Genomic DNA, 14,484 nt, shown 5'->3' with positions numbered 1-14,484 from the left:
TTTACACTTCTGTAATGGCAGCATTAATGCAGAAAAGTACACTGAGATCTTAGAGCAACATGTGCTGCCTTCAAGACGTCATCTTATCCAGGGACGTCCATGTATTTTTCAACAAGACAATGCAAAACCACATGCTGCACACATTACAAATTACAGCATGGCTGTGGAAGAAGAGGGTATGGGTACTGGACTGGCCTGCCTGCAGTCCTGATCTGTCCCCAGTAGAGAATGTGTGGAGAATTTTGAAACGGAAAATGCGACAACAACGACCCCGTACTGTTGCACATCTTAAGACGTGTTTGCAGGAAGGATGGGACAAAATAAAAGCTGAAACACTAAATCACTTGGTATCATGGGTGCCAAAACGTCTTTTAAGTGTGGTGAAAAGGAATGGCAACATTACAAAGTGGTAAATGCTTTACAGTCCCAACTTTTTTTTTGGAATGTGTTGCAGGCCTGAAATGCAGGAATGGATGTTTATTAATAAATGAAATGAAGTTGAGCAGATAAAACATGACATATCTCAGGTTCATCCTGTCTGCAATCAAATAAAAGTCAAAGTAAATGTAAGAAACTCTGAGTTTTTTATTATTTGCATTATCCATGCTGTCCCAACTTTTTCTGATTTGGGGTTGTAGGTTAACTGCTTACAGCAAGTAGAAAATCATTTGAATGTATTTATTTATTAGGATTTTACTGTCATGTTTTACACATTGTGGTTACATTCATCACAGAAACGGTTGCTACTCATTACACGAGATTCATCAGTTCACAAGTTCAATGTCACATGGACAATTTTGTTTCTCCAATTCACCTCACTTGCATGTCTTTGGACTGTGGGAGGAAACCAATGATCGATCCCTGGATCTTCTTGCTGTAAGGCGACAGTGCCACCATGCCACATTTCATTTTAATGTAAAATGTTTTTAAAACCTAAATTGTAAATCTGATTGTATGTATTGAATAACATGCTAATTAGGTCTCTAGTCGTTTTTTGTAGGTAATACTACATTATGATTTAGGGACAGTTGTAGGCTAGTGAGTAGTGCTTTGGGCTATCAGTGGAAAGGTTGAGAGTTTGAATTCCAGCACTGTTGTGCCCTTGAGCAAGGCCCTTAACCTTCTCGGCTCTGACCCCAGCTTCCAAGAGAACTGAACAAAAAAAAAGCATTTCATTGTACTGTACACGTGTATGCACCGATCAGCCATAACATTAAAACCACCTCCTTGTTTCTACACTCACTGTCCATTTTATCAGCTCCACTTACCATATAGAAGCACTTTGTAGTTCTACAATTACTGACTGTAGTCCATCTGTTTCTCTATACCTTTTTAGCCTGCTTTCACCCTGTTCTTTAATGGTCATGACCCCCACAGGACCACCACAGAGCAGGTATTATTTAGGTGGTGGATCATTCTCAGCACTGCAGTGACACTGACATGGTGGTGGTGTGTTAGTGTGTGTTGTGCTGGTATGAGTGGATCAGACACAGAAGCGCAGCTGGAGTTTTTAAATATTGTGTCCACTCACTGTCCACTCCATTAGACACTCAGAGACGATCGCTCATCTGTTGCTGCTGTTTGAGTTGGTCATCTTCTAGACCTTCATCAGTGGTCACAGGACGCTGCCCACAGGGCGCTGTTGGATGGATATATTTTTGGTTGGTGGACTATTCTCAGTTCAGCAGTGACAGTGAGGTGTTTAAAAACTCCATCAGCGCTGCTGTGTCTGATCCACTCATACCAGCACAACACACACTAACACACCACCACCATGTCAGTGTTACTACAGTACTGAGAATGATCCACCACCCAAATAATACCTACTCTGTAGTGGTCCTGGGAGAGTCCTGACCATTGAAGAACAGCATTAAAGGGGGCTAACAAAGCATGCAGAGAAACAGAACTACAAAGTGCTTCTATATGGTAAGTGGAGCTGATAAAATGGACAATGTGTGTAGAAACAAGGAGGTGGTTTTAATGTTATGGCTGATTGGTGTATAAAGGCATTTTATTCTATTCTACATTATTTTCATAAGATGTCCTTTCATGAGTCCATATTTTCACTGGTATAACCTAGAAATCCATAAAGTAAAAAGGGATACGTCCTCTAGTATACAGCAAAACCTAGAGTGTTCATACCAAACAGAAGCCTTCCTGTTGTTATCAGTGAAAATGTTGAATAATGGAGGATGAGATCAGTGTGCACTGTGTAGTTTCTCAGTGGGGGATTTTCTTGGAGAGCGGACATTGTTGAAAGGAGGACATTGTTGTATTGTGCAGAAGAAGGGCTGAGGATTACAACAATAGGATGAAGGATTTTGTTTGAGCTTGTTATACTTTGGGAATAAATGTACTTCACTTCCAGTGCTCACATGCACACTGCAGTCAGATAGTTACAGTAACAGACATTTACATTTATGGCATTTAGCAGATGCTTTTATCCAAAGCGACTTACAGTAGTGTGACAGCATAGTGTCTAAGCAATTGAGGGTTAAAGGCTTTGCTTAAGGTCCCAACAGTGACAACCTGGCAGTTCTTAACCACTAAGCTATAACATCTTTTAGACTTTACATCTACAAGGTGAACCAACTAGGTAGGAGTGTCTAATAGAGTGGACAGTGAGTGGACATGGTATTTCAAAACTCCAGCAGCGCTGCTGTGTCTGATCCACTCATACCAGCATAACACACACTAACACACCACCACCATGTCATTGTCACTGAATGCTGAGAATCATCCACCACCTAAATAATACCTGCTCTGTGGTGGTCCTGTGGGGGTCCTGACCATTGAAGAACAGGGTGAAAGCAGACTAAAACAAAAGTATGCAGAGAAACAGATGGACTACAGTCAGTAATTGTAGAACTACAAAGTGCTTCTACAGTGTATCACAAAAGTGAGTACACCCCTCACATTTCTGCAGATATTTAAGTATATCTTTTCATGGGACAACACTGACAAAATGACACTTTGACACAATGAAAAGTAGTCTGTGTGCAGCTTATATAACAGTGTAAATTTATTCTTCCCTCAAAATAACTCAATATACAGCCATTAATGTCTAAACCACCGGCAACAAAAGTGAGTACACCCCTAAGAGACTACACCCCTAAATGTCCAAATTGAGCACTGCTTGTCATTTTCCCTCCAAAATGTCATGTGATTTGTTAGTGTTACTAGGTCTCAGGTGTGCATAGGGAGCAGGTGTGTTCAATTTAGTAGTACAGCTCTCACACTCTCTCATACTGGTCACTGAAAGTTCCAACATGGCACCTCATGGCAAAGAACTCTCTGAGGATCTTAAAAGACGAATTGTTGTGCTACATGAAGATGGCCAAGGCTACAAGAACATTGCCAACACCCTGAAACTGAGCTGCAGCACAGTGGCCAAGATCATCCAGCGTTTTAAAAGAGCAGGGTCCACTCAGAACAGACCTCGCGTTGGTCGTCCAAAGAAGCTGAGTGCACGTGCTCAGCGTCACATCCAACTGCTGTCTTTGAAAGATAGGCGCAGGAGTGCTGTCAGCATTGCTGCAGAGATTGAAAAGGTGGGGGGTCAGCCTGTCAGTGCTCAGACCATACGCCGCACACTACATCAAATTGGTCTGCATGGCTGTCACCCCAGAAGGAAGCCTCTTCTGAAGTCTCTACACAAGAAAGTCCGCAAACAGTTTGCTGAAGACATGTCAACAAAGGACATGGATTACTGGAACCATGTCCTATGGTCTGATGAGACCAAGATTAATTTGTTTGGTTCAGATGGTCTCAAGCATGTGTGGCAGCAATCAGGTGAGGAGTACAAAGATAAGTGTGTCATGCCTACAGTCAAGCATGGTGGTGGGAATGCCATGGTCTGGGGCTGCATGAGTGCAGCAGGTGTTGGGGAGTTACATTCCATTGAGGGACACATGAACTCCAATATGTACTGTGAAATACTGAAGCAGAGCATGATCCCCTCCCTCCGGAAACTGGGTCGCAGGGCAGTGTTCCAGCATGATAATGACCCCAAACACACCTCTAAGACGACCACTGCTTTATTGAAGAGGCTGAGGGTAAAGGTGATGGACTGGCCAAGCATGTCTCCAGACCTAAACCCAATAGAACATCTTTGGGGCATCCTCAAGCGGAAGGTGGAGGAGCGCAAAGTCTCGAATATCCGCCAGCTCCGTGATGTCGTCATGGAGGAGTGGAAAAGCATTCCAGTGGCAACCTGTGAAGCTCTGGTAAACTCCATGCCCAGGAGAGTTAAGGCAGTTCTGGGAAATAATGGTGGCCACACAAAATATTGACACTTCAGGAACTTTCACTAAGGGGTGTACTCACTTTTGTTGCCGGTGGTTTAGACATTAATGGCTGTATATTGAGTTATTTTGAGGGAAGAATAAATTTACACTGTTATATAAGCTGCACACAGACTACTTTTCATTGTGTCAAAGTGTCATTTTGTCAGTGTTGTCCCATGAAAAGATATACTTAAATATCTGCAGAAATGTGAGGGGTGTACTCACTTTTGTGATACACTGTATATGGTAAGTGGAGCTGATAATATGGACAGTGAGTGTAGAAACAAGGAGGTGGTTTTAATGATATGGCTGACCAGTGTATATCACTATATGTCACTATAACTGCCCTACAACAGATAAATTTTTATATGATTTTCAATACTTAATATTAAACTACACAGTTTACATACTGGAGTGTTTTTTCTGCTCACACACACACCTTTTTATATTCATTTAAAACATATTACTAGCTGCTAAATTCTAGTCAGAGTGGCAGTAAGTCTGGTGTCACCTGGAAACACTGAGTAGGACGAAAATACACCATGTACAAGGTGGCAATCCATCACAATGCACCACACACTCCCAATTTCACTCACTTATTCACTTACTCACTCCTAGGGGCACTTCAGAGCAGCCTGTTCATCTTGCTGCACGTTTTAGGGAGGTGGAAGGACGGAAAACAGATTACCCAGAGAAAACCCACAAGGACACAGAGAGAACACAAAACTCTATTCAGACAATGGGCAGAGACAAGGATCAAACCCCATTTGTTTTGCTGCTTATTTGCTGTGCAGCAACTACTCTATCAGCTACACCACCGTGCCACCGACAAGGTGAGAATACACCTGGGCAGGGTGCCACACACACTCACACGTTCACTAACTCGCTTATCCCAGGATAATTTAGAGCAGTGAATACAACTACTATGTGCCAACAGAAAACCCACGTTTCCCTGCAACAGACTGCTATTACTGACGTGAGAATAAATGGATAATAGGAATTGGAGTACGTTTGGTTATGTGCAGAGTTAGCAGGCATGACTGGAGGTGAAAAATGAACCCAGGCCCAAAGCCAGTGAACCAACAATCAAGCAAGCAAACAAAAGGGAAATTATAAAGCCGTTTGAAGCCGGCGTTTGAAGCCGTTGTAAAATCCCCGATAAACGCACACCTATGACCACCTCACATCATTCCATATTAATACACCACTGAAAAGAAAAAGTGAATGTTATGTTCGCCCTCATGTTGCCTAGCAACACTGTTAACAAACTACCTGGGGTCGCGGAAGAATGCTTTTTGTAAGTGTTTTTGTAAATAAAAACATTTATAAATTGAACATTGTTGTATTTTATTATATTTTATGTTGACCGCCGTTTTATAAAAGCAATAAGCCACTCGAGACCGTGCGTTACTGCTATGATTTTATCACGGGGAAAGACGTTTTAGGCACTCCGCTTCGCGTCATGCCAAAACAACATTCCCCGTGATAAAATCGCAGTAACGCACAGTCTCTCGTGGCTTATTGCTTTATTCAAAGCCGTAGTTGAACAAGACAGAGTAACAGTCAGTATATATGTATATACAGTGTATCACAAAAGTGAGTACACCCCTCACATTTCTGCAGATATTTAAGTATATCTTTTCATGGGACAACACTGACAAAATGACACTTTGACACAATGAAAAGTAGTCTGTGTGCAGCTTATATAACAGTGTAAATTTATTCTTCCCTCAAAATAACTCAATATACAGCCATTAATGTCTAAACCACCGGCAACAAAAGTGAGTACACCCCTTAGTGAAAGTTCCTGAAGTGTCAATATTTTGTGTGGCCACCATTATTTCCCAGAACTGCATTGACTCTCCTGGGCATGGAGTTTACCAGAGCTTCACAGGTTGCCACTGGAATGCTTTTCCACTCCTCCATGATGACATCACGGAGCTGGCGGAAATTCGAGACTTTGCGCTCCTCCACCTTCCGCTTGAGGATGCCCCAAAGATGTTCTATTGGGTTTAGGTCTGGAGACATGCTTGGCCAGTCCATCACCTTTACCCTCAGCCTCTTCAATAAAGCAGTGGTCGTCTTAGAGGTGTGTTTGGGGTCATTATCATGCTGGAACACTGCCCTGCGACCCAGTTTCCGGAGGGAGGGGATCATGCTCTGCTCAGTATTTCACAGTACATATTGGAGTTCATGTGTCCCTCAATGAAATGTAACTCCCCAACACCTGCTGCACTCATGCAGCCCCAGACCATGGCATTCCCACCACCATGCTTGACTGTAGGCATGACACACTTATCTTTGTACTCCTCACCTGATTGCCGCCACACATGCTTGAGACCATCTGAACCAAACAAATTAATCTTGGTCTCATCAGACCATAGGACATGGTTCCAGTAATCCATGTCCTTTGTTGACATGTCTTCAGCAAACTGTTTGTGGGCTTTCTTGTGTAGAAACTTCAGAAGAGGCTTCCTTCTGGGGTGACAGCCATGCAGACCAATTTGATGTAGTGTGCGGCGTATGGTCTGAGCACTGACAGGCTGACCCCCCACCTTTTCAATCTCTGCAGCAATGCTGACAGCACTCCTGCGCCTATCTTTCAAAGACAGCAGTTGGATGTGACGCTGAGCACGTGCACTCAGCTTCTTTGGACGACCAACGCGAGGTCTGTTCTGAGTGGACCCTGCTCTTTTAAAACGCTGGATGATCTTGGCCACTGTGCTGCAGCTCAGTTTCAGGGTGTTGGCAATCTTCTTGTAGCCTTGGCCATCTTCATGTAGCGCAACAATTCGTCTTTTAAGATCCGCAGAGAGTTCTTTGCCATGAGGTGCCATGTTGGAACTTTCAGTGACCAGTATGAGAGAGTGTGAGAGCTGTACTACTAAATTGAACACACCTGCTCCCTATGCACACCTGAGACCTAGTAACACTAACAAATCACATGACATTTTGGAAGGAAAATGACAAGCAGTGCTCAATTTGGACATTTAGGGGTGTAGTCTCTTAGGGGTGTACTCACTTTTGTTGCCGGTGGTTTAGACATTAATGGCTGTATATTGAGTTATTTTGAGGGAAGAATAAATTTACACTGTTATATAAGCTGCACACAGACTACTTTTCATTGTGTCAAAGTGTCATTTTGTCAGTGTTGTCCCATGAAAAGATATACTTAAATATCTGCAGAAATGTGAGGGGTGTACTCACTTTTGTGATACACTGTATATATATATTTACAGCCATGTGAAAAAGTTAGGACACCGCATGAGAACCTTTGTCTTTTTGAACATATTTTAACATATGAACATTTGAGCTTCATTTGAGCAGTACTGAGAGATGGAGCTCATATAACTAAACAAATACTTTTAAAATCAAGTTGTAAAATGTAATAACCAAAAATTTAAATTTAGTGTGAGGAAAAAGTTAGGACACCCTATGTCTCTGACCTCGACTGGGAGAAAGTTTTTCCCACTCCTCCATGCAGAATTTCTTTACCTGTGTGAGGTTTGAGGGGTTTCTTGCATGCACAGCCCATTTCAAATCACCCCACAGCATCTCAATAGAATTAAGATCCGGGCTTTGACTTGGCCATTCCAGAACTCTCCACTTCTTTCTTTTGAGCCCTAACTGATTCACTGCCGTGAAAATCGCGTCAAGGACTGTGAAATGAGCCGTTTCCCATGAAATATGTAATTTGCTGTAAAATTCTAAATTTAAGTTTTGTGTTTAGCAATTTAACATTTTTGCAAAGTGTATGCTACATGAGGCGGTCCTAGCAATCATATGGTAATTACGTTAGTGTAACAGATTTTTCTGTGGTGTAGTGTGCTGACAGTGTTTGATGTATGTGTTTACGTACTGAGTGCATTTTGTCCCTTTGTGGATTAATCAATGGCAAAGTGTGCTTCTCTACACATGTGATTATCTCTGTGCTGTGCCCCAAAAGAACAAGCCAGCAATGTATTATGCTCCCGATAATGTGTGTGTGTGTGTGTGTGTGTGTGTGTGTGTGTGGGAATGTATATACTGCTACAGCTACGAGTTGTAGCTAAATGCCGCCTTAATTATATTCATAGTATTTGTATTAAAATAATTTATGAAGTAAATACCAACTACAGTAAATACATAGAGTGATAAAAATGCAAAGGGCGGTAAAGGGCGACAATTGAATCAAGCTAATGCTACTACACAACTTAGCTTTGTGTGTATGTGTGTGTGCTTTTTTTTATCTAACTACTAATATAAGCTAGTAATGTGGAGTCCACTAGATGCTACTGAACCTTTGACTGGGACTGGGTTTTAAGAGCTAATCTTACAAAAGTAAATGTGTAGGTCTGTATTTAAAATTTAATTAAGCAACAAATAACAGTTTTTAATATTAATTGCATTAATTGCAATTCACAGTTTACATTAAGGTTTGAAAAAATAACAACGCTTTGGCATAAACAGATGAATATGGTCACAATAAATATATTCAAAGATATATTATAAAACCTTTAAGCTTTTAAAACCTACTTTGTTTAGATACATGTCTTTAGGGACTTCATTAAGTACCAGGAGATACAGTACCTGGTACAATTGAGAACCACTGCTAGTTGTATATCAGAATATGTTTTATTTATTTATCATTTACTAAGTATCATGTAGTGGCCAATGCTTCACTTGTCTTTGGTCCTGACCCCCTCAATTTCTTAGATTAGAAATGTCTCTGGTATTTATTGTAGGTCCTCGTATTTATTGTACTGTTTTTATCTGCATTGTGTGTATTGTGTTGTTTTGAACTTGTGTTCTGTGTTGCACCCTGGTCCTGGAGGAATGGTTTTTTGTTTGTTTTAATAAGTACTTGTACGAGTGATCTTCAAAAGTTTCTGCACTGTTATATTTTGGTTGGAAACGGTGAGGGTGGGAGGAGTAGTAATTGGTCGTGTCTGAGTGCCATCTGATTTCCACCTTTTGGATGCTCAAAGAAGCTTTAAGGGGAAGAAGATTTTCATGTGATGATGATGTGAACGCAGTGGTGTATCAGTGGCTACACGCTCAACCAAAACCAGTTTTTGCTGATGGCATTAAAAAGTTGGTACGCTGGGAAAAATGTCATTTGTTTTTAAAATTCTTAATCAATAGAGTTTAAAAAAAGTGCTGAACCCTCATATATAGCTGAAGTGACAATATAGCCACTTGAACCTGAAGTTAAGATTTAAAATTAAAAACCTGTTTGTCTTTACCAAAAAGCTAAAAATATTGATTGGCTGATTGGATGTTGGATCTCCAATTGGATGACTGGATCATGGTTGGATCATCCAACAGGTCAGTAATGTGTGCGTGTGTGTGTTGTGTGTTGGGTTTACCTTCAGGTGTCGTCTCCTCCTCTGGAAGCGCAAGAGCTCTTTGTGTTGGCGAGCGATGAAGTTAACGGCAGCGTACTCCAGCAGAGCCGAGAAGACGAACAGCAGACACACAGCCATCCAGATATCAATGGCCTTAACATAAGAGACCTGCAGCAGACACACACACACTGCCAATGTTAGTAATAAGCTACAGCATGATGAACACGTCCCTGATTAGCTTGTCCCTGTCATCTCCTTACCCACAATTCACTGCTGAGTCACTTGTTCTTTACCTGAGGGCTTCAGAAAGTTTCAGTTGTAAACTGTGCAGTACAATATGCCCATCTTAATCAGGAAGTCCTGTGTGGCTGAGGCAGAAAGGAGACGAAAGCAATTTTCTGTTTCTGTGCACGCTGACGTGTGGGATCAAAGTGTTCTGAATAAAATATAGCAATTTTAACATTTTAACTTATGATCGCTCCCTATTCTTCATACGCTGGTCACTTGGGGTGTAATTATCGTCCACTGCTTCAGACTTCATGTACTGTATATGCAGAATTGAATAACCATTGACTGGGGGTCAACCGAGGATTATATCCCTAGCTCAACCAAAAAAAAAGAGAAAAATTTAAGACGTTTTGTTTTATTTCCATTTCCCCCATGTTTCTATATAATACGTTTGCAAATTTATGGCTTGTCAGCATCTACTGAAAAGGACTCACAGAAATGCACATTTATAGTTCGCCCTTGAGCATTTAGACAAATCAAAACACTGATGGAAATGTTTATTTAAAATAAGACAGAAACCAAAACAAAACGAACAGAACAGAACAGAACGATTTGGCTCGTCAGCTTGTCACGTCTGGAGAAAATAGGGTTGTACATATGATTCCAAATATATGATATTCTCAGAGCAGTAGGGATGTGGGAGCATCATGATATGGGGCTAGCTTGCAACCTTGGGGAATTAAAGATGGGTTGCCAAATGCTGCAAAACACTATATTTCCTACAGTAGATGTTTTATAGTTGCAATTACAGTGACCAAAACTAGCTTTGCAATTAAGTACTAAAAATGCAAACCGCATATCCAAAAAGTTGAGACATTTTGTAAAATGCTATGAAAACAAGAATTTGAGCCCTTGTGGCTATATTTATTATAGAAGCATGACAGTAGCATGACGGTTGCTCTTGCATTGCCATCTGAGAGTTCAAATGTTGGCCAGATTCAGCAGTGGTTTATGACCTTGTCCTACATGGACTGCAGTTTCTCTGTATTGTAATGTGTGTACAAAATACAAAGACATTGATCAGTGAAAATATTGGAAATCTTTTCTTTCTACGTTTGTCTCATAAATATACTGTAGATTCAAGGGAATTAATAAATCACATATTCTTTTTTTTTTTTTATTATATTGTACTAAATGTCCCTATTCTGGTTTGTCATGAATAAGGTATTTATCTATCTGCATGCCTTTATTTACTTAATTTATAGTCAAGTAATAGTTCTTAGATTTTATTATTATTATTATTACTATTATTATTATTATGTGCTTAACTTATTGGTAGGCAACACAATGGCACAGCTGGTAGAGTCCTGTGTAGCAGTCTGGGATCTTGGGAACTTAGTTTAGATTCTTGCCTCTATTCGCTGTCTGTAATAAGTTTTTTTCCCCCTGTAATAACTTTCCAGATTAGCAAAGAGCAAGTGTGTAAAAATTCATTCAGTGGATTTGCAAGACACAGACAGTGGTGGCAAGAATAGAGCAGAACAAAAGGGTTTTATCCATGACCACTGACAATGCAGCAATTCCAGGTGGATGAGTGTGTTGACACATATCTCTGTTTTACAGAATGACCCACTTGTACAATGGATGCAGGCTTTAAAACAAACCGTGTTAAACTGCATTTTATTTTGCACATCCAAGCTGAAGGACTGACAGAAAGCATTCTTCGAAATACGGGTCTTTATATCCACTTTTAACCTGGCGGGTTGTGTGCACTTGTATACTATTGTTCTTTTGTGGGCTGAATCACAATACAACACTGTCGAATAAAGCAACCCAGTAAAGTATCACTGGTCACTGTGAGGTCCCTGGGGGGTATGTCTTTTTTGAATGTAGTGTATCTTTAGAAGTGTTATAAACTTAAAGGGACCGCAGAGACCACTGTACCTTTAAGGCTGCAACCTTTTTATTCTTGGGAAAAACAGTCAACTGATTTATTATTAGCACACTACACTAGAGCACATATCACAAATGGGCAAAAGTATGTTAAAACCCCTTATTATAGGTTTTAGGTGTTTTAGCCACACCCATTGCCAACAGGTGTATAAAATTAATTGTATAAAATAAATTAAATGCTCTTTTTACAAAAGGTCCATTCCTGTTCAGCTTAACTGTGTCCCTGTGCACAAAGCAAACACCATAATGACATGGTTTGATGAGACTGGTATAAAGGAACTCAAGTGTCCTGAACTGCTACACCTTTGGAATAAATTGACACATCATTTTTAAGTCAGGCCTCACTATCCAACCTTAGAGTCTGACCTCACAAATGCTCTCTCGACTAACTCCACAAACTTGTTAAATGCCTTCACAGCAGAGTGGAGACTGTAATATCTGCAAACGTGGAGGGGGGTTACACTACTGTAGTTATACAGGTTGCTATGCAACAAAGATGTTCAGAATTGCCATGTTATGGCTTAATAAAGTTTGTTGCTGATCATATGAACAAAGAAAAAGCAGCTTATTGCTTGCATGGCAGACTGAGCTCATGGATAACTAGCTACACATCTAACAGTACATATCAGTAACAAGGAGGTGATAGATAGATAGATAGATAGATAGATAGATAGATAGATAGATAGATAGATAGATAGATAGATAGATAGATAGATAGATAGATAGATAGATAGATAGATAGATAGATAGATAGATAGGACAGACAGACAGACAGACAGAAGGAAATTAAAGCCCTAGAAGCATTATACAACAATGGTATAGGTAGGTAGGTATGTCGGTAGGTAGACAGAAAGACAGGTTGGTATGTAGATAGCTAGATAGGCAGACAGACAGACAACATCGCAATAAAGACATATATACGGACACACTTAAGTCGTACAAGTCTCTACAGTGCAGTTATAAATGAAGAAGGTATTGAATGAATAACTGTGTAGAGAGGTGCAGTTTCAAGTATCAAGTATAAAGTAAAAATTAAAAATTAATTAGAGATTAAATATTAAATAGTAAGATAGATACTTTACTGCTCCCGAAGGAAATGAGACAAGGAGAAAAAATATTCACAAACAGATCACAGCTAGAGACAAAAACAATTGAATTTTGGAGTCCATACGCCTATAAGTGAGCAATTTAATTTCTACCTGCTACATATTTTATTTTTTATATATTTTTTAGCTTGCTTGGTTGTCATGTTTTGTACATTATTTTAGTTTACTGAAATGCTTTTGTACTTTATGTCTTTATGTAAAAAGACAGTGTTCTCTCACCACAGAAAAAATTATGGCTTTAAATGTATAATTGAATTCTACTTGACTGACCTTTGGCAGAGAGGCTCTGGAACCGGAGCTCTGGGTAGTCATGGTGAGCACAGTGGTGATGCCCAGCCCCACACGAGCAGGAGCTGCATCCATGTTGATCCAGAAGGAAACCCAGGACAGAATGACGATCAGCAGACTGGGGATGTACATCTGAATCAGGTAGTAGCCCATCTGTCTCTCCAGATGGAATCGAGCCTCGATGCAGGTGAACTTTCCTGAAACATGAACCAGACAAATATGCTGAAAATGATTGTAATTATACACTACATACTACCTGACGTGCTGTGAATATTTTTTCCCCTCAATGGTCATTTTATGCCCACTGAAAATATCTGAAGCAAAACTATTTAATTGTATAAACCACATTTTTTATCAAGCTAATTTAAACTGTATTTGTACAGTGAACATAAAGCTATTTATTGTTTTAATTTAATGTATGACTTTTAAAGTTTTACATATTTATATGCACTGATCAGCCATAACATTAAAACCACCTCCTTGTTTCCAGATTCAGCAGGGACCCCCCATCCTCATTTCAGGCACTCTGTTTTCAGGTTATAGTACTTTCTTCATTTTAATAGTGTGCTGGTTCTAACTTCAGGTGCTCTGTTTACAGGTTCTAGTACTTTCTTCATTTTAATAGTGTGCTGGTTCTAACTTCAGGTGCTCTGTTTACAGGTTCTAGAACTTTCTTCATTTCAATAGTGTGCTGGTTCTAACTCCAGGTGCTCTGTTTACAGGTTCTAGAACTTTCCTTATTTTAATAGTGTGCTGGTTGTAACTTCAGGCACTCTGTTTACAGATTCTACGTAGAACTTTCTTCATTTCAATAGTGTGCTGGTTCTAACTCCAGGTGCTCTGTTTACAGGTTCTAGAACTTTCTTCATTTTAATAGTGTGCTGGTTCTAACTCCAGGTGCTCTGTTTACAGATTCTACGTAGAACTTTCTTCATTTCAATAGTGTGCTGGTTCTAACTCCAGGTGCTCTGTTTACAGGTTCTAGAACTTTCTTCATTTTAATAGTGTGCTGGTTGTAACTTCAGGCACTCTGTTTACAGATTCTAGAACTTTCTTCATTTTAATAGTGTGCTGGTTCTAACTTCAGGTGCTCTGTTTACAGGTTCTAGAACTTTCTTCATTTTAATAGTGTGCTGGTTCTAACTTCAGGTGCTCTGTTTACAGGTTCTAGTACTTTCTTCATTTCAATAGTGTGCTGGTTCTAACTCCAGGTGCTCTGTTTACAGGTTCTAGAACTTTCTTCATTTCAATAGTGTGCTGGTTCTAACTCCAGGTGCTCTGTTTACAGGTTCTAGA

At 40.1% G+C, this 14,484-nt stretch overlaps 1 protein-coding gene across 1 annotated transcript in view; it reads right to left on the bottom strand.

Moving 5' to 3' along the window:
* Window positions 1–14,484, bottom strand: part of glra1 (glycine receptor, alpha 1) — a 118,348-nt gene that overhangs the window by 15,030 nt on the left and 88,834 nt on the right. The window contains exons 7-8 of the mRNA XM_063000607.1: window positions 13,171–13,385; window positions 9,635–9,781 (exon numbers count right to left, since the gene is read on the bottom strand). Of these exons, the coding sequence (XP_062856677.1) occupies window positions 9,635–9,781; window positions 13,171–13,385 (362 nt within the window). The remainder of the gene's footprint in view (window positions 1–9,634; window positions 9,782–13,170; window positions 13,386–14,484) is intronic.

Source organism: Trichomycterus rosablanca, chromosome 8, assembly GCF_030014385.1.
Source record: "Trichomycterus rosablanca isolate fTriRos1 chromosome 8, fTriRos1.hap1, whole genome shotgun sequence".
In the NCBI taxonomy this organism is placed as follows: Eukaryota; Metazoa; Chordata; class Actinopteri; order Siluriformes; family Trichomycteridae; genus Trichomycterus; species Trichomycterus rosablanca.
The sequence above is the reverse complement of the archived record's forward strand: the minus strand, read 5'-3'. Positions and strand labels throughout refer to the sequence as shown.